At 40.7% G+C, this 21,029-nt stretch overlaps 1 protein-coding gene across 1 annotated transcript in view; it reads right to left on the bottom strand.

Moving 5' to 3' along the window:
* Positions 1-21,029, bottom strand: part of PEPD (peptidase D) — a 106,691-nt gene that overhangs the window by 71,175 nt on the left and 14,487 nt on the right. The window contains exons 4-9 of the mRNA XM_088536528.1: positions 20,139-20,202; positions 17,467-17,514; positions 15,794-15,855; positions 9,625-9,669; positions 5,213-5,288; positions 4,013-4,059 (exon numbers count right to left, since the gene is read on the bottom strand). Of these exons, the coding sequence (XP_088392654.1) occupies positions 4,013-4,059; positions 5,213-5,288; positions 9,625-9,669; positions 15,794-15,855; positions 17,467-17,514; positions 20,139-20,202 (342 nt within the window). The remainder of the gene's footprint in view (positions 1-4,012; positions 4,060-5,212; positions 5,289-9,624; positions 9,670-15,793; positions 15,856-17,466; positions 17,515-20,138; positions 20,203-21,029) is intronic.

Genomic DNA, 21,029 nt, shown 5'->3' with positions numbered 1-21,029 from the left:
CCTGTAAGGGCATACAATGATATGGCATTTAAATTTGGATGTGCAAACAAGCCTAGTTCTGCACGCGCACACGAGGCATGACAATTCACAGACCTCTCTTTTGAAGGGAGCTACCTTCTAACACCAGCACAGGAACTGCTCTCATCTGTGCACTGATAGAAGGTTTTCTTTTAAAGTTTTCACACTGTCTGAGTCCAGAGAGTTTTCACAGAAGATACAACACAATTATGCAGGCCTTCAACCACAAGTCACAGAAGGGAGTCCTGTGCAATTAAGCAGTGTTCTTCTACACAAAGAGCTAATGAAAGTGTTGTCCGGGAGGTGAATATCCCAAAATCCATGTGCCAAGAATTCAGGTGCCAAGCATCACGCAGAATAGCTGGAAATCTACAAAAACGAACTGAAATCACAAAGCAGTATCTGGAAATTTATGTGTAGTGTAACTGCACCAAAGGGAGTCTAGAACCCATGATACTGCACCTGAGTTGGGCTGGCCAGGATGCCCCACATGGAGCCAACCAGCAGATTCCCTCTAAGTTTTCTGGGAAAAGGAAAAGGGAAAGGAAAAGTCTTTCTGAATCCAGGTCCTTCTCCCGGCAAAGGTAGTATATGTGCATTCCCACAGGATATTGGGCACCTGCAATTCACCAACTTACACCCCTAGGAGCCACCTGTCACACGCTGTCGGAGCCGCACTAACCTGTAGATACTTATTGTTATTGTGCTCTTCAACAGCTGTGATAGAGAAAGCAGGTAATTCCTGCATGGGTTTTTTTTTTTTTTTTTTTTTTTTTAAAGGCACACACTTTATATGACAGATTCATACATTTTGAGAAGATACATCTGTATGAAAAAAAAACTTGTTTTGATTGACTTAGCATTCAAAACAGTCTCTTGCCTTTCCTGGCCTATTTGATCCTGGACTGCTCCACTTCATTCCACCCTCTCCATGAAATTTTGGGTCACGCCGAGCTGTTGGCTTCTACGGGGCAACCTGGGTGACCACAAAGCCGCCGGCTCAGGTGGTAGCTCCTCTGTTCACCTGCATTTGAAGAGCAGCTCCTTGGCTGTCCAGCCATGCCGATGTTTTGCTAAAGGCAGGAATTTCTGCCAATCTTTCTTCCTCCTATTCTCCTAATACAAGTAATACAAGTACAAAACAAGTAATTTGGGGTACAGTATTATCCTACTACCCAAACACTGGCTAGCTAATGGGCAGACATACCTGCCCTATGACCAGGAGCGTGGGCAGGCAGGACAAAGAGCAACCAGACTAAAGAACGGGGGGAGAGGCAACTTCCTCCCCTCTTTCAGGGGCTTTTTGTGCATCTTAAAATTTTGAGTCCAGCCTTCTGACAACAGTAACTTGACTGAAAAAAAATAATCCCTAATGTGTGGCAGTCTTGGGAAACAAGGCAATCAAACCACTTCCAGGCTACACGACCCTAACAACTGCTTAAAATGTATTTTAAAGGAAAAGAAAAATCACGTTTCAGTCACTGAACAGACTGGCATGCTGCTGGAGATTAATGAAGTGCTAGTCTCTTGTTTAATAAAAAAATAAATCCATACACAATGCTGGAGAGAGTCATGGAATGATTTGACACTGGTTCTCATATCAAGATGCAATGGCTAAGGATTCATTTTTGTATTTTTGTCCGTTGCCCTAATTTTTCAAGAGAATCCAATGGGGTCATTTTTGTTGACATATATTAACAAAGAAAACTTACAAATGCTACACTTGAGCTGAATCTCCGAATCTGAAAATTGAGACAAGCACAGAAAATCAAAATATTTTCACAGATGATTTGGTGCAGCAATTGGTAACTTCCCCAAGAATGCTCAAAGAGTAAAATGTATCAGAAGATGGAAAATGGTGAATCCAGATTAACTAAAACAATCTGTATTTCAATACCCAAAGGCCAGAGCCCCACAAAAAATTATTTATCACTTCTCAAGCTGAAGTGGTTTCTTTTAACATTTAGCTGTATTTGAACAATATAGTCACTACAGAGTAGGCTTCATCATAATTAAAAGCATTTAATTAAACAGAAGATTAATTAAACATGAGATAAGCACAAATACTAAACAAACCACTTCAGAGAAAATCCAAAATCTGACCTACCAAAATGGCTTTATATGCAATTACACATGCTGTGAATTACTGTTTGTAGATAATTAGCTTGGCTGTCTCCTTAAGTCAACTAACCACATATTAAAGTTAAGTAACATCAAAAACAAAAAAAAACAAAACAAACAGACAAACAAAAACTCACACAAACCTCACCACAACAGGGCTGACGGGACTTGCAGCTAAATGCATTCATTTTTGATACACTCCAGTACTAATGCATTACTGGTTAAAAATCATTTGCTAGTGGTACGTAGCCATACAGAACCCTTCTAGTGATTTTTTTCATAAAGATTTAAAGCAAAAATAAAGTTATCATCAAGAGATTTCTCCATAATTTACTTTATTTATTTCCAATTATTTCTCAAAGAGTGATCTCAATAATTGATCTAGAAATATGTTAGCTTTTACATATTGTTTACTCTTAAATATATTTCCTTGAGTATTTTAACACTTTTTTGCTGTATTATGCAGCAGAAGTAACTCGGTTCATTTTTTTACGGAAGGCTGCTGAACTTAATGAACAAAGAAAAGGTAAATCTTAGGTCCTAAAAGTTGTAATTGAAAATTTTAATTGCTTTGGGGATCTCTGTTCTTCTTCTTCCTAAAAGACAGGATCTTTTCGGAAGTAGAGCTTTATGCTCAAAAACACACATACTACACAACGCCGAAGAACGTGAAGTAGAGGAATGTGAATATTCCTGACAGCCAAGGTGAAAACCTTCAAAAGTGCTTCAGAACAAACTCTCCTCTGCTGCTTTCCATCGATTTCCAAAGCCAAAACTTCACCATCAGAATATACAGCACAGGCAGCGTACATAATTTGATATTTTCCCGTCAATTAGTGATACCTGTAGCTGCAGTTTGAAGTCTGTAGACCATGACCCTACAGAGCGTACAGAACTTCAAACTGTTTAGGTGCAACACTGGTGCTTCCATATCGCTTATGTTCTAGGGGCATTACTTGGTTCGTGCCCTGCCGGGTGCTTCAGGCCCACCCTCATGACAAATACTGAGGTCACTGGATTTTACCCCACAGAGTCCCCCAATTCGCCTGTTTACTAACACTTCAGTGTGACAACAAAGAACAATAACTGAGATATGACTACTTCAGTTGCCTCATTATTCAAATACTTTGAAAATTAAAGATATATGCTTGATAAAAATAAATGGACAAGGTGATTGAAGCTGTGCTTTACAAGATAGATTCACAATAATCTAATGAGAATATTGATTTAAAAGAGGAAGCAATAATCTCTTTGTAGTTAGACATGTCATTACTCTACCAATTACCAGCAAACAATCTCTCCTATGTGCCTGTACGCCGTTTCAATATTACGGCAACTACAGTCTTCAGCAAAGACCTACGTGCTGCATTCTTGCTGACTTCCTAACGGATGTCCACAGCATTTTTCAGAGCTCCTTGTACAGGCTAAGCATAGGCAGTAGCGACTCATAATTGTAGGTGAAATGTAATTGAGCACTTCCTTTTATAAGGCTCTTGAACACTCATATACGTAGTCGTCTAAGCATAGCCAGCATAATGGCAATGTTTACCCATAAACCCAGCTTTACTGGATGCCTTCAAACAATAATAATGGCTATTTTGTAAAGTTACTGTCAATTATTAAACTCCAAGAAGAAAATTATGCTGCACTAAACCATAGCCAAAAAATAATCAACCATCATCAAACATATGCCTGAAACTGATGAAGTGCCACCTCAAAATAATAAAATAATGCTTCAAATAGCCTTGAAACAGCAACAAGCTCTCAGCTTCTCCTAAATCAGTGCTATTGCTTTTCCTCACTCAGCTATTGCTTCTACACATACTGAAGAAAAACTTTTTCCTTATATTACACTTGTTGAAAGGACTCTTACCTCTCCATCTCGTATTCCTTCATGCCGGCTTTTACTGCCTTCATTACCTGTAAGATACATATTAACATGGCACCTTCTTAGCGAGAGGGAATCTCATATTTATAAATTTACGACTGAATATCTCTAGAGGAACATATATTAAAAAAATATCACCTGTACTTCATTTGAATTTACATCAGTGGAATCATTTTAAAACTCTATTAGAAATCAAACTCATTTTAATCTTTATGAATGCCTGCAGTCTCCAGCAATAAAGCACATCTAATTGCCACGAGTATATCCTAATGAAGTGCAGCTCATCTAAAAACCCATGCTTAATTCTGAAAGCTCCAGTGAGCTTGGCAGCCAGTCCTTTTGTTTTACTTTTATGAAACACCAGCAAAACAAAACCGTGAACTGGAATGTACAACAACGGAAAATTCCCTTTTCTATTTTGTAATCGGAAAAGTTACTAGAGTTAGTACTGGGTTAGGTTTCGTAATCGTGCTCTCACTTGCTGAGAATGTGCACCCGTTTTATTTCTTCGCCTGATAACGGATTATGAATTTTAGCAGTTGCTGTGTGGAAGGAATCATCCCAGATGGGATGAGTTTGTTCAAGGTTGGTGAAGGACAAAGGCAAATGAAAGCAAGTGCTTTTATTCATACACTTTGTAACTTTACAATATTCCCTTTAGATTTTTTTCACACTTCACAGACAGGGGACATTTGGGGAGCAGGGGCAAAGGCACTGGTTGGGTCCGTGACCTTATAGCTACTTTAAACTTCCACTGGTCACAACTCAGAGCACCGTTGCACCCCAATGTCCACTGGCAGCCCCGCCAGCACAGCCCTGACACCGAGCTCACCTTGGGACCCAAACCCGCAGAGCAGCATGGCTCAGAACCTCTCTTTTCCCCATCTCTATGCACGTCTGCCTGCGCACACAGGACAGACAGATGCAAGCAGGTCACCTTCTGCTGAGGCTCCCCAGCTCTTGCCCAAAACCACACTTCATCTCGCACATATCGCAAATGCACCACTGAGTTCAAGGGCAATGCAAGGTGTATTACAGGGCTGTAATAGGAGGCATATTATCCTCTTATTTCTCTCCAGCCCTTCCATTATTTTATTACTAAGCAATTCAGGGTTGCTGAGAACATTTTCTGAGTACTACTGTTACACTAAGAGCAAAAATTATTAACAGTAAAGGATCCATTACCTCTTTATGGGCTTCACTGGAGATTTTATTGGTGTAGCGCAGAACTTCCAACTCCATGTCTGTCTTAATCACACGACTTAAAAGCAGAACAGAAATTCGGTTAGGTTGTAATTTGGCACACTAAGAATAAAGAGTAAAAAACCCTGAAATACTATGCATCACCTACAGTAAAATTGGATACACCTGAAGAGTGCACAACGCAAGAATGAAGAGCTATTACAGTATTCACATTCAGCAGTGTCTTGTTGGCATTGATTCACCATTAGCAAAACAATCTCACAAGGGAAAGTCACAGGCATTTCCAGCATCAACCTGCTTGCTTTAATACTAACAAACAAGTTGTCCAATCAACATTTGCTCAACCCATTCTACAATACATTAGGAACAAAAGCAATGAACTTCTGTATTTGTCATGGCTCAGACATTACTTCAAATAGAACACATCTACAAGCATCCTTGATTTACTTTTTAAATACAATTTGAAGCTAGTTTACATAATGGAATTCCTGGAGCTCTAGGATCTCTATTTAGCACAAGCAGAACTCCCACCTATTTGTGATATGTCAAAAGCAGGTGTGTGTGTGTGGTGGCGGGGAATAGTGGGGGGAACCCAAATGCTATTTCTGCTTGGTATAAGAAAACACATGAAAAATCAGAAAATACTGAGGCTGTAATTAAAGCAACAATGTCCATTCTCTTTCATACGTTTCCAGGAAACAAGTAAACAAATCAACCAACCTTTTTCATGCCCTATGAGACAATGAATTTGTCCATATTTAGAGCTTGATGCTCTGCCTGAACTTACCTCAAAAATTCAAAAATTTACTATTAAAATTTACTATTTACTTACACTTTTTACAATATCCATTTAATTGTGTGGAAACATTTAAACTGCATTTTTGCATTCCACTCTACTGCTTGCAGCAGTTACAAGCTACTATAAACTGCTGGATTTTGAAACTGTCACCAAGACATCGCTTTTTTATCGTTACATACTCCTACTCGGACTGCTGTAGAAGACTATTTACTATATTTCTGCTCCTGTAGTTTGTTTTAATGGATCTAGACACAGGTTTCTCAGCCACAGTGCCTCTGATGTGTGATAACAGCATTTTCCCACAGACAGTGATTGCACTGCAATGTAGCACAATCACTTATTTTCAAATACAACTTAAAAAAAAAAAAAAAGTTAAAATGTTGATAACTGAGGGGAATGAGAGGGGAATGGTTTTGACATGCTTAGTAAATTGGGATATGACACAAAATAATCATTATGCATGTTGAGAGGTATGAGGTTCTCAAGTGTGTGCAAAGGTGAAAAAAATCACAGCGGAATGGTGTAATCTCTTCACCATGGACAAGGAAACAAACTTCTGCTTCTGCTTTTTAGCCAGGACATAAAGAACAGTAGCTCAAATATATTCATGTTAGACTGAAGGAGGAACAGCTTATAGATTTTTTTATTGTGTTCTTTGGAAGACTGCTTGTGCTAGCAGGATAATTTAATACTTGTTTGATGTGCCTTTTTATTACTTTCAATATACAGTACATATTCCTGATCTGCAGATGTCTGAAAAATAGTTCTTTCATAATTCAGATATCTAATCTCTTCATTGGAATCCGCAAATAATACAAGTTAATAACTGCTCAACTGCAAGTGTAAATAGTATTAGAATCTGTTTTACTTGACTAGGTCATAAGGCTTCAGGGTCAAGGTATTCATTTTAGATCTCTGGTGCCTTTTTGCATAAAGAAGTTCATGTTCAGCCTCAGATTTAGATTTTTTTTTAATGGAATCCATCACCTTCATCTACACAGGGTCAAGCACTGAAACGTTTTACAGAAAGTGTTTAGTCTCTCAGAGACTGATAAGTGGCCCCATCCAGCTGCTAGTAGAGAAGCCAGGGAGGGTGCACAAACGTGCAGGGACAGGGTCAGATCTGCCTGCAAGCAGATCCCCCAAGGAAGGGATCTCTGGGGTCCCTGGCTAACGCTGCAGCCGGGGTAGAGAGGAGGACTCCACATTTTTTGTGCCTTTTTCTTACCTGCTTTCAACATAACGGCAGGAAGAAGCACTACACTTGTGTACCAGGGTGAGCTTCAGCGTTCTGCTACAAACAGCTCTGGGGTCAGTACACACTCTGAGTATGTTCATTATTATTTATATGAAAACAAACAAATTTGTAAAAATATACAGAGTCAGCAGGTAACACAAGTCTCCAATTAATAGCTAAACCCATCAAGTGCAATCAAGTTAAAGTAGAAGCACAAATCTGTTATTGTCAGGATTAACACATTTTTTTTTCATTTTAGTAGTGCAGAAAGATTTCTCCTCCCTCACTTTCCTCTCCTTCATACACTTGATGTTTTTGTTTACACTTGCCATAAGAGGAGGCCCTCTTTTTGTGCAAATGAAAAAAGCTTGAAGAAGGAACAAGTATTATTTCAGCCATACACGACCAACTTTCCACTAATAGGTGTTCCAAAGGAAATAGAATTCCAAGCAATTACAGACACTGCACTAGAATAACTCCACCACATACTCCTAAGTCACTGCTTTCTCCAAAGATACACAAACATTTGCTTCTCCAGGTTCATTCACCATGCCTAAGAACAGCAACAAAAATATTCAGTTTCCAATTATCAGCTTAGTGTTTATGAACCATCTTGTTTTGTGGGTTTTGGTAAATGCATGCAACTTTAAAGGCTGCTTTTGGTGACAAACATGGAAAACAAGTAGGCACTGTCACTTCCCCTTGTCCTTTTGGAAACACTACCAGTTTGCAGACCCCTAGCGATGGGTAGATCCTGCCCAAGTAACAGACACTGCAGCCCTGACTTCTCTTCACACATTACAGCCTCTGCCTTCACCTTTCTACAGCCCATTTATAGCAATTACTCCCTCCATCACAGCTGATATACATCTGCTCTTATATAAGCTTTAGCACAAAAACTTGCTCTCTGAAGCAGTATTAAAGCCAGTTACAATTTTCTGAATCTGTTTAAGTTGTGCATCTGAAAAGCACATTCCCACATGCCAGTTTCACAGCTGCTGTGTCCTGCCTGCATTGCTCAAGATCCTGCCTCTCCAAGAATGGATCAGCTTTTAAATTCAAAAATCAAGCCTATAAGGTAACTTCTCTGTTCCAGAAAGGGCAGAGGCAGCATAACTGGGATCCAAATTCTAGAAGTTTGGAAAAGTTGAGGTTTAAAAACTGTCAGTCCATATGATTTTGTCTTATGGGAGACTTGCATCCCCTTGCACCCATCAGCTGGATTGGCAGCAGTGAGCCCCACTCCTGCTCATCTACAGATCCATCTGCATCCATGGATGAATGCAGAAACTGATGCAGAAACATCAGTTTCCCTGCTTCCCATCTTCCTTTGAAAGTTTTTAATGCCATGCCAAGAGATGCAGAGTGGCTGTAAAGCACAGAAATCTGAATGACTACAAATTCCACACATTCTGAAGTAGCATTGCTGTTCAGAAAACGGTCTGGAAATCCAAGCTGGCAATTATATGTAGACGAAGAAACAGAAGATTGTTCTTAGCAAACATGCTAATAATAAACATTAAAATGAATAAGAAATAGTTGCATGCAATACAATAAGCTACACAAGAGTCAGACTGTATGCTTTCCTGCTTACATTTTAGGATTCTGAGCTTATCTGTCTTATCCAAGGATTTGTTTTCTCATCTCCAGACTAATACACTCAAAAAGCTTTGTTAAAAATCTGGTTCATTAACAAAATTACACTCTCGTCTCTTCAGCTAATATCCCAAATGAAAAACTGAAAACTCCTAGTTATTAAGCAATTGGAAGGCAAAGTCAACAATGCTGATCAAAAGAAGAAAGCTGGGAAAAATGCAATAACTTCGTATGGCCCTAATACACTCAGTCACATCCTTTTATTTTGACTGCTCTGGATGGCTGCAGTCAAATCCTTCTAGAATTACCAAGTATCGTCATATGAATAATAAAACTGCAAAATGAACACTGTTAAAATAAATCCTAGGGAAGTAATAACACCTTATTAAATATTACCTATTCCGACACAGTTTTAATACTATATTTGTTTTTCATCACTAGAATATGAATTATGCTCAGCTATTTTCCTATTCATCGAAATGCCCATATAGATGTGATTGTTAACTCTAAAGGCTTTCTATAAAATATGTTATTGAGAATAGATGCTTATTTCTTAAAAAATGCTACCTTATTCCCTCACTTTTCGATACTGTTACTTAACCACAGGCTTACTTCTGTATATTATTTCCATCCTGAACATGAAATTAACTAAAAATTAAAACTCACATAGTAAACTAGGAGGCTTCTGCTGGGGGAATCTCTCTGAAGCAACGTTATAAACATTTCTAATAGTACTCATAGAGAAAACTATATACTACTCACCATTCTGCAATTTCAGGATGAAGAATTTTATTGTTCACGTTAAATCTAACAAACAAAAGACATAAACATTAAAAAACATCTAGACACACAACAGTATGGAGTGTTTATTTACCTTCTGATTTTAAAAAAAAATGTTTCTTTGAAGTTGAAAAAATTATCAAGCCATATATATCAGAATTCATTAATAACAGTACAGATGCCAGTGTGAACAACACAGATACTTATTTTCCCTGTGCAAGTATTGCATTTTGAAACACATGAGGCTAAACCATGTACTTTTAAGAATGCATAGGTAAGGTAATAAGGTAATGGCATGTGGAAGAAATGTTTAGAAACCTTCTTTTGACCAAGGTAAAATGCAAGCTGCCAATTCACTGCCCTGCACGGCAGGTGGGCCAGACCGACCTCGAGACCCCTCTCCTTGGCTTTTGTGATCCACAGAAGAGGCAATGCAGAGGTTTCCATCTCACCTTGCCCTCCTGAACACAACTGCTCTTCTCTTTCCTAGCTAAGCAGTTCCTGCCTTCTCAGAACTGCACCACGGCTAACGGTGACACTAGAGTGGCCAGTGGAGCGAGATGCTGAGCGCTAGATTTGCAAAGGTTTGGTTTTGTGAACAACTGAACAGCCTAAGAAGTGTGCTCCATCAGAGGTATTACTCTCTGACTCAGGACTGTTGGCTCTTCAATTAGAAGCACTTAGGAAAATTAAAATGTTCCAAGGCTGGCAAAAGATCTCCAGAGGAGTCTAGAAAGCCACAATTCATTTTCCCATATTTCTGAAGGAAAAAATGTATTTATTTCAGGTTACTGGTTATTCTTTATGCCTAGAAGGAAACAAGAAAATCACAAATCCAGTTAAAAATTATTTGGAAGTCACTTCTAATCACACCAGGATCTTATTGCACCCTTGGGTAGCAGAGCAGAAATCTGTGTTTCTTTTTTCCAGGAGCATGTGCTCAGAAACCTGTAAAATCTGAAAAGGTGAAGTCTAGAGCTTTGTGTTCCTGCTCCAAGCTCCTCAGAGAGAAAACAGTAACTTACTACAACATTCAGTGGAGACAAGCTCTATGGTGGGCAGTGTTACAGGCAAATTAGAAACCAGTGGAAAAGGAATACAGTATGAATAACTACAAATTACAGCTTTGGTCACTTGGAAACAAGGCAGTCTTGTACCACCAGAAAAAAAGGCACTTTTTAAATTTGAATATCATCGCAACAACTTTTATTTAGAGAGTTCAATGCAGAATTAATGATCAAAAGGAAGGGCAATGTAATTAAAGCATATACCAATCTATGACAACTCAAAAACAAATAAACAAACAAACGAACTCTCTACTCGGCTGGAGAGCAAGCCACTTAGCAACACCCCTGAAAACCAACCAGCAAGAACAGCTCAGGCTGCAAACGCCACAGCGGATCCCAGGACTTCCAATAATTGTCATTGGTATGTCAGGCAAAAAGCAGGCAAAGGCAAGTGTAAAGACATACTGCAGCAGTGCAGAGTGCTCCATCAGCAGCTCCAGGTAAACAACACAAGCACAAGCAACCAGCATTATTATGGAAGTGAAGAATAAAAGATAATATAGGGCAGGAAAGGGCAGAGAGAGAAGGCTGCCACACTTCTCTTTCAAGAATCTGACATATTTGCTTTAAGCACAGATGGAGAACTCCAACAGCAAATCAAACAAGCTGAACAGCAAAACTATGAAGCTCATGTAAAACAGAAAATTCTGCCTCCTCTGAGGAGCAAAAGAAAAGGCAGCGTTTCAGTGAGGAGATGCACCGTCTCCATCATCATCCCTGGTTTGTGCCTGTCCTGACTCAGAGGCTTCCTCTGGCACTGCCGGGTGCTGCAGAACCGGCCGGTCCCCGCGCGGCACCTGCCCGGGATCGTCAGGGACCCAAGGACAGGACTGAAACGAGGGAGCTCGGCGCGGGCTGGGAGCTCACAAGCAGAACCGGTTTTCTCTCTTGTCTGACACACTTTCTGATATAATGTCAAGCATAAAACAAAATCTTAGACCTCAGAGACAGAGCGCCATTCCAGTTTCAGGCAACAATCTCATATACTTCTTTTCAGAGGAGCTCAAAACTAAGGATAGAACTGTCCAGCTCTGCTTAGCCTGGGATCTCTATGGGTCGCTTTAATTAGTAGTAAGGCAGCTGAACAAACCTCCTTCTAAAAGTTACTGGTTAAATGATAAAAAAGCATAAAAATGATAAAGAATGTGTTGCCACTAGCAGGAATATGCAAACACCGTGTTATTTACATTATTTTTACGCAAAGTTCTATATAAAATAATGCTACCTATCCCTCCAGCAAGTTTAGATATTCCTAGAGCATAAATAACTTACTATAAAAAACACATGGACCATCCTAATACTAAGAGGATCATGTAGAGCAATCCAATTCCACGTTTTACTGCAATTTGCAAATTGACAGTACTTAAAAGATGAGAGATATGTCTTGAGGAAAAAAACAAATTGACATTTTGCTACAGTTGCAATCTGTAACATGTGTTAATGCTCCCATTTAATCAACACAAAACTAAGACATATTACACTGAATGGCATGTTCAAATCAATTTCATACTCAGTTGTCCTTCAACATGCAAAGCAATTTCATTAGGTTTTTCTTTTTTTTTTTTTTGGGCAAGAAATCTACATCTCCTGTATAATGAGACTTTTTTCCTCCCTTAGTTTGCATAATATGCTTTGTGTGGATATGATGATAAAATCTGAAACTTAAACGCATCCATCGTATTAGAACTTTCTACTCTCTTCAACACAGAGGACGTTTCCTCTCGTGGTTGACCCCACCAGGCCATGGGGAAGAGGCCTTGGCCCGGCAGCCAGCCCGGCTTCCCTGCCATCCCCAGCAGCTGTGCCTAGGAGGCAAAGGACTCCACTGAAAAACACGGAGCATTAAGTGCAATTGTTTATTGTTTATCATCTACATCAGTCAGTTCTGTCACTGAAATAAGAACCGTCGAGTGGAGCTTGGTGCAGCAGCACGCACAAAGCACCAGGTCAGCCTCATGATCTCACGGCATTTTTACAAGAGCTACGTAACAGCCACATGATCTGATTTAAAAAAAAAAAAAAATACTGTGCTTTCATGTCTGAAAAATGGGCCCATAAATTACCAAAAATGGAACTAGCCTTTATTGGCAGGCAGAAATACTTGTTTCTCGAAACCGATGCATTTGTACTGTAGAAATCTGCCTGCTGCAACAAATACACCTAAAACAAGTGAAAGCTGCTCATTTCTGTAGGATTTGTGAGAGACATGAATAAAGCTGGTTTCAGGGAATTAGCAGGAACAACAGCAGTAACCAGCCCAGCTCTCACTGTCCCACAGCAGCCCCTCACCGAGCCACGGTGCTGTGCACTGGTGAGCAGCAGGTTTGCCAAACAAAACAATTCTCCTTCTTTAAACAGATTGCAGCAGAAGGCAAACTTTCCTTCAAACCTCAAACCATTCTGGAAGGGACACAAGGTGGCTGTACACTAACGGACCCTACGAGGTGATTTGTTATTATGGGCTCTATGACCGGCAGATACATAAAATCAAGCTTGCTCATTGCTGGCAGGACAAATATTACCTAGAGGTGACCTTTAAGATGAGGACAGAGTAAAACAAAACAAAACAAAACCCCTATGCCACAAGGCAAGATGACTACTTATTACAGTGGAAAAATTAATCAAACAGTTTAGATGATTATGTTCTGGGGAAAGTTCGAAAGGTTGAAAAAGTAAGGGACAGAAGCAACACTGTTAGGGCAAGAAAAAGGCAGCTTCTGACAGGAGCAGATGAACAGCCTGCAAAGTGAGAGCAAGATTCAGCTGTTTCGGGAAATGATACATTATTTCTATTATTATCCACAGCAAAAGACGCACAGGGGCAGAGCCAGCTTAGGAGAAAAGAGACAAATGGGACTAAGAGAAATACAAAGGGGCCCTCGCAAGTAAATACATCCCAACCAGGTAGCTGGAAAATGGAAGCAAACAAGAACAGGGAAATAAAACACAAGCTCCTATCCGGGCCGCTGGTGAGCCGGACCAGGCAAAGGCTCCCGGAGCGGGCAGGCAAAGAGAGCACCCTGCGGGGTGCAAACTGCCCAGGTGCTAGCGATCCTGGAGCAAAACCAGGTGTCAGGAATCTAAACACTTTAATAAAGAACACATTTAATAGAGGGGGAGAAATAGAAAAGAACAAACACTTAAATTGGTTGGGGTCTGTGTTGAGAAGCAAAATAAAATTGTTGATTATATATGTGGTTACAAGGAGGGAAGATTTCAGAAGGAAGCCCGCGGTCTCCTCCCCTCCTTGATGGGCAGCATCCAGCGCCTGCGGGCGCAGGAACGGGGCTGCTCCGACGGCAAATCCGGCTGCCCCGTGCGGACCAGGGTGAGACTGGGGGACCAGGGAGCAAGGAGAGTGACAAGGGGCTCGAGCGCACTGCATCCACCAGGAGAGCTGGGATGGAGGGGATCCACCAGCATATTCGAGCACAAAAACAAGACCTCTTCCATGCTGCAAGCGGGGGAGGAGAGGAGAAGACACAAAATGAAATGAAAATTATCTGCTGAACAGCAAGAAATCTCCCCCGAAAGACTGGAGAAGTGATCCTGTCAGAGCAAACTGAGAGCGTGTTTATCACCAACAGGGAAGCCAGCAATAAAAATCATCCACCCCTTGCAATGTTTCAGGACACACCATCACGAGTGCAAGTCAAGTGCCAGCTGGAGTGGCTTCCTTCCCAAATGTTGACTAGTCACAGAGGGTGTTATTAATTAAACTCCAGGAAACTCTGGAAGCAAAAGGACTTTATGATACTTCAAAAAGAACTTTGTACGTAATTTCCAGGGGGAATTACTGGTGGGGGTAATAACTGTTTGTGTTTCAGGTGGAGGTTTTGCAGATAAAACTGAAGATATCGCTCCACCTAAAACACAGGGAGTCCACCTGTATCTGCTGAGCACATAAGATGGCTGAGCACTGGCTGGGTCACAGGAACAGAGCACCAGATTATGGCAGTAGCAGAAAGTACACCAAATATTCCACAAAAATGCCTTTCTCTTGTCCTGCAACAGGAAATACTTAACTCATTGAGCAGCAATGGATGTCTAAGTATCTGCCACTGCAGCTTTCCAGCATCCACACCTCCAGCTTGAAACTTAAGTTTCGAGTTAGGTTGTAGAGGGGAGAACAGGTAGTTGAGGAATCAGACTCCAGATTTTAGCTCAGCTGACACCGAGCAAAGTCCAACCCAGGAGAAAGCAGGTTGGGCCACAGCACCAAGGAGAGCCCAGGACAGCACAACGCGGGCACTGCCGGCAGCGGAGCATCCCCGTGCCTGCTGGGCACACGGGCGGATGGAGCAGAATAAAGCAGGCTTTAGACAAGGATCAAAAAAGGCCACCGCTCAACACTGCAGAGAGAGGGTTCATTTTAACAGGCTTTGTAGAGCTGGAGGTTTTGTGTCTTTTTTGCCATGCACTCAAGCTAACATGGAAAATAAACTCATTTCATGCTATCACAACAGAAAACACAGTTGCATTTCATTCAAAATTGAGGCCATCGTCCTCAACTCATAGAGCAGTTTTTTATTTTTTTATACACTCCTTTTCCAAATACTACATGTAAGAGGTCATTTCCACCCGGCTAGTAGCCAAACTTCATAAAAAGACAACATCCACCGACATGGAAAGGTCACATCTATGCAGAAAGGTGATATTTTATTTTACACTCGATACTGAACATCTTTTCAGAAGAATGCTCACACCAGAATCCTTAATATATGGGCAAGTTAGTAAAAGAAAGGAATTACTCAAAAAAATCAAATCAAATTTTCTGAAATCTAAAAATCAAATATTTAATCTCTAATAGTGGAAAGGAGGACTTTTTTTAAACATACTTAAAGCAAAGAGAAAGAAAAGTATTAAGATGATCTTAGTATTAGATAAGAGATTTCAAAAAAAAAGTCATGCTGTATTTCAAATGATTAAAAGTGTGTCAAATTGTCTATTTTTTTTTTCAAAAGAAATATCAATACATTTGATCTGGTATTCAATAACCTGTAATTAGCAAATTAACATGAAATATAAAATGAAATCAATACAACCGTGCAACAATTAATGTATAAAAACACCTTGTCACTTACTGGCTGATTCCCTCAAATGAAGCTTCTTTGGAGACATTTCCACTATCAGTATTAACACCGCGCTGGGAGGGAAGAGATTAAAAGGAGCATCACTCTGTGCTAAACACAAGTACGTGAGAGTTTAAGTAAGGGGAGAACCTGATTACAGTAAGTCTTTAGAAAAAGTTATTCTGAGTATTTGAAACCACTATAAAAAAATAAAGACTGTTTGTTCAAGAGGAGATCAAAACAGTGTTTCAAAGGAGACTGGCACAGAATTCAGGTTAGGATGCACTGCTTAGGAAGCTGGCAGTCTTGGATTTCTAATTCCCTTATTTCTTCAGAGAGATCTGGGAGAGCAGTATAATAATAAAAAGCAAGAGAATAAAAAGCACTCAAGATTTTTTAAAAGCAATCTCATTGAAGAAGAATTTCCTCCTCGCTGTGCTAGCAATGCTCACTGTGCAGATTTGCCTCGAGCTCAGGCGAGGAGGGGAGGGTTTTGGTGGCAGCGCAGCAGGGCAGCACTCCCGGCCCGCGCGCGGGGACCCCGGGAGCAGCGTCCAGCTCCGCATCCGGAACGAGGCCACGGCAGGAGAGGGCCGAGCGCCCACCAGCCATGGGAATAGGGAATCTCCTTCCCTTTCCCACTCCAGGCTTTATGGTGGTGCTGCAGAAATGTGAAAGCATCACAGCTCCATCCCCTCAGCCAGGAGTTACGGCAAAAATCCTGTTTCCAACGGGACGCTCACGGTGTGACAATTAATCAACAACTTGACGTCCAGAAACTTATGGTAAGGAGAGCAGAGCACACCAATATTTTCTTTCCCATTTCTCTGAAAGAACATGACAAAGCAACAGGCTCATCTTTTTATATATATATTTATATATACAGTTATATATATATATTTATATATATATGATGAGCCTGTTGCTTTCTGTATATACTACATATATATTTCTTAGTGAACAAAGGGATGAAGATTATTTATGGCCTCTTAGTGTATAAAAAGACCATACCTCATGTTATTTAAATGCCTAGGGAGGGTTGTGTTTTTTTTTTTTTTTTTTTAAAAAAAAAAGAGAGACTTCTGGCTAGCAACTATCAGGGGGAAAAAAGAAATTCAGGAGCTGCCACTGCACTTGCTGTAAGGGAACTCTTTTTATATTTATATATATATATATATATACACACACACACATACACGCATATATATATATATATATGGATGGATATATATATTGAAGCCAACAAATCAGACAATCTTAAGAGTGAAAGATAAGTTTACAAAGCATCTGCCAGGGAGTGAGGGAAAGAAGCTGGGGAAGAGGTGACAGGAAAGGAGGAACTGGCAGGCTTAACTTCCACTTATTCACCTTAATTTCAGAGAAAAGTAAGAAGCATTCAAATTAATTGAGAGGCTTTTGATCACACCTTACCAACCCACTCTCTGCAGAGAAAGTATCCCCTGAATTCTTAGGCGATTCCCACAGAAAGGCCCAAATATGCACAGGGCATGGCCAGAGCAACAGAAGAGAAAATGGAGTTGAAGTCACTGAGCACAGGCATAGCTGACATTAAGTCATGTTTTATCCAAACAAACATAAAGGCACAGAGAATATAAACCGGAAGGCCAAATCTGATCCTCCTATTAGGAAAATTGATATTTGTTCTTTAGAATAGCATCACTTACCAGAGTGAGAAGGGTAGATGGTTTCTTTGATGCCAAGATACTGGCTATCTAAAAAAGAAGTTTTAAATTCCCATTATTTAAGCTTTTTTCTCCTCATAATCTCATTTGATTCCCCATTTCTTTAAGCAATATCTGAAGTCTTTCAGACACTGCAATCATACCTGACACTGGCAACAAGAGTCACTGTATCACAAAATACTTAAAATAGAAACGCATTGTTTAAGCTGATAGTCTCCTTTAAAAACATAAATATCAACTATGTCTTCATCTTAAGTCTGCAGTTGTCCTTTGGAAGAAAGAGGAAATACGGGTCAAATGCTGTAACATGACACACAAATGAAGAACAACAGGGAACTGCATCTGCACTGCACTACTGCATATAAAACACATGCATTAATATTATTATGTGCAATGCTCTGAATATTTACTGCTATTCTCTTGGGTCATCTTCTACCAAGTAGAAGAGGCTCTTTTGGTGTCTTTCAAGCATTTATAACTTGAGACCAAAAGGTCTCCTTCAATGACACATGCCTCACTTCCACCAACTGTGGCGGAGGCTTTGAGCTCTTCCCTGTCATGTGTTTGCCACCACCACAGACACAGGAAACCAGCCAGCAACACCCAAACGGAACAACTTCCCTCTGTCCCAGGAATGCTGCCTGGTGGGCACGAAGCTCAGCTGGGCTCGCTGAGCAGCTGCCCCTCGGCGCTCCCGACCAAGCGGCAGCAGAACACCGAGTGCCCTGGGCTCCTCGGAAAGACTGCAGGTAACGGCCTTGAGTTTGTTGCAGGGGGCAGCCCACATTACTGAACAGCCTGATTTCCTGACGGGTCAAAGAACAAATGAGATGTGCAGGATTTATCAAAGGACTCACTGGGCCCATTTTTTGGGAGGACAGAAAGTTTAAATGCTCGGCTCACCACAAAGGGTTAAGATTTGAATTATTATTCAGCACTCATCAAATGAGCACAAAGACATCTTTAGTTTCTACTGCACTACTGCTGTTTAAAATCAATATGCACTCACTGTAAGTTACAACTCCTTGGTCTTAATGGATTCTTGGTTTCCTGCTCAGAGAATATTATTGGTATTTTTAAATGCTTTGTCCTTTGCTTGCAACTATGTTTAGATAAAAAGGGGAGGAGTATAAATATACTAAGGTTAAAAATAAATAAATAAATAAATAAACCCCTGCCCTAATCTCCGGCGAGCACAGGGGAACGGGACTTGCAGGGCTGCTGCAGGGAGGCAGGGAGCGCAGCGCAGCGCCGCACCAGCTCAGCAGCCGCTGGCAGCGCTGCCAAAAGGAAAGCACGTGCTAGCAAGGCATAAATATACCTGCCCAAATCGTATTTTGTGGTCTATTTGGTAATGTGTCTCAGATTTCATGAAATAGCAAGATTAAACACACAGACGATTGGCCATTTGTTGGCATAAAACTACCCTGTAAATCAGGCCACTCGGGTCCTGGTGCTGGAGAACCGTCGTGTTGGTATCAGGCAAAAGTTACAGTCAGAGCCTTTGAAAGTCAAACAACTGCAAGCTGCAATAGCCTCTGCTTCCAACCCACGTATTCTACGCAGAAAATGATTCTTCTGCTGGGACAATTTACTGTCCACAAAAAGAGGTCTTTTTCCCCAGCAATGAGGTTTTTAGCTGTAAGGAAAAGAGTCAAGAAGTGCAATAAAGGCATTTTTTAAAATGGGAAGTTATTCAAAACAACAAAATGTATTTTTTAATTAAAACATGCATTTTCTACTTGGAATTTTCACTCTTGACAGCTACACATTGAAGTGACTGCATTTTACATGATGCCAATACACATACATCAAACATAGCCTCCTCACAGCTTCCTCTATCTGCAATTACCGAATCACGGGATCAAACTTCACTTCATAGCTAAACTCATTATGAAAACGAAATGAAGCATCTTCACAGGTGATTGCAGCAAAATTTGGGGTCTAGTGAGTCAGGGTTAGCATTCAACAGGGACGGAAATACCGAAATCTCCTTTAGAAGCTGCTCTCTGTAAAGATCACCCACAGAGCTTGGCAAAAAGACTGCCCTCACCCTGCTGAGCCTTCCTGCTAGAAAAAAAGAAACAAACAAAAAAGGAGAGAGATAACTGGCCAGGTGCACAATTATATAAACATCTGTTCAAAAAGAAAATGAGAAACCTAACTAAGCAAGTCATACTTACATGTGAAATGTGGATTTGTTTATTCAAATACCACAATGATTCAAAATAACAGTGAGGCAAGCGGCCATATCCCATAGTCTGTTTATGCCTCCCGTGTTTGGAGGTATAAAATAAACATAGGCTCCCAGTCAGAGCTAGGACGTGCCACTTCTGAACTGCAATTTCCTCAAATTACCACGCATTGCAAAAAATTAGTCAGCAGTGCATCCCTGCTTGTAAATGTTCCTTTTAGCTCCCGGGATGAAGATAAAGTCTTTACGAGAGGCTTACAAGAAGGTCTTCAGAAGAAGACCTTAGTGTTCAGCTCAAAATGGCAGCACTTTTTTAAAATTTTCAAATCAAAACTAAATGGTTTATAAGAACGAAGTACCCCACACAGTCACGGAGCACCCAATAAGTAGATGAGCAGAATCACAGTCACATATTAATTTTGGATTTGTAAAAAAATATTCAGAGACGCAGACTACTCACCTCAGTTACATAGTGAACTTCATCCACAGCATATTTCTCCTTGAAGTATTCAGGAGGGTGAATCCTTTGGAAAGCAAGAGAAAAACATTTGGGTTTAGGTTTGCTATAACATTCAATAGTTCAAGGGCACTGACAATGAAAAAATGCCCTCTTCTATCACAGTAATAGAATCAGAAATGTGGAAAGCTTTAATAATCTCATTCTTGCTTCCATTTCTTCTTTAGTACATAACACAGAAAGTTACTAAACTACAAGATAACCATGTTTTAATCTGTGACATGCTTGATGCTTAGACTTCATAGTCTCCTCCTATAGGCAGTTTTCTTCTTTCCCTTTCCACCAAAGGACGGTGCTGTTAAAGCATCTGGCCGTGCCATTTGTGTGCAGCTTTTTGCCTCACCATATGGAAGATGTGGAAACAGCAAAAGACCAGTTTGCCCTGTGCTAAGTCCAGGCCACCAAGTGCCACTCCAGCAACAGGACGGGCTGTGCAGTGTCACGTGTCTGAAGAGAAATCCCTCCTGCCCCTTCCCCTGCTCCTAACCCGAGCCTCCTGTTACACCCTTCCCGTCTCGTTCATTCCCATTCCCCCCTTCCTCCCAGGCAGGGCAGAGGGGCACAGCAGCTCGCTCTGTCACGGGACATTCACCCCAGACGGAGCCCAGGGACATGTCCTGGCCGCTGCCTGCACCTCTGCTCAGGGTGAATCCCCAAAACATCTTGTGCATTAACAGAATTACGAGGAAAAAAGGAGCAAGTTTCTTAGCAAAGACAAGGTTCAACACTCATTTTCATTCAATTTAAATGCAAAACAAGCTAGAGCCTAGAGCTGACCATCACTGTCACAGGGAACGATGCCTTCGGATGTTAGCTGGAATCATGAAATTCAAA

Source organism: Tinamus guttatus, unplaced genomic scaffold (assembly GCF_059628265.1).
Source record: "Tinamus guttatus ecotype Peru unplaced genomic scaffold, ASM5962826v1 Tinamus_guttatus_pri_ptg000674l, whole genome shotgun sequence".
NCBI classification, from domain to species: Eukaryota; Metazoa; Chordata; class Aves; order Tinamiformes; family Tinamidae; genus Tinamus; species Tinamus guttatus.
This window is presented reverse-complemented; position numbering and strand designations above follow the sequence as displayed.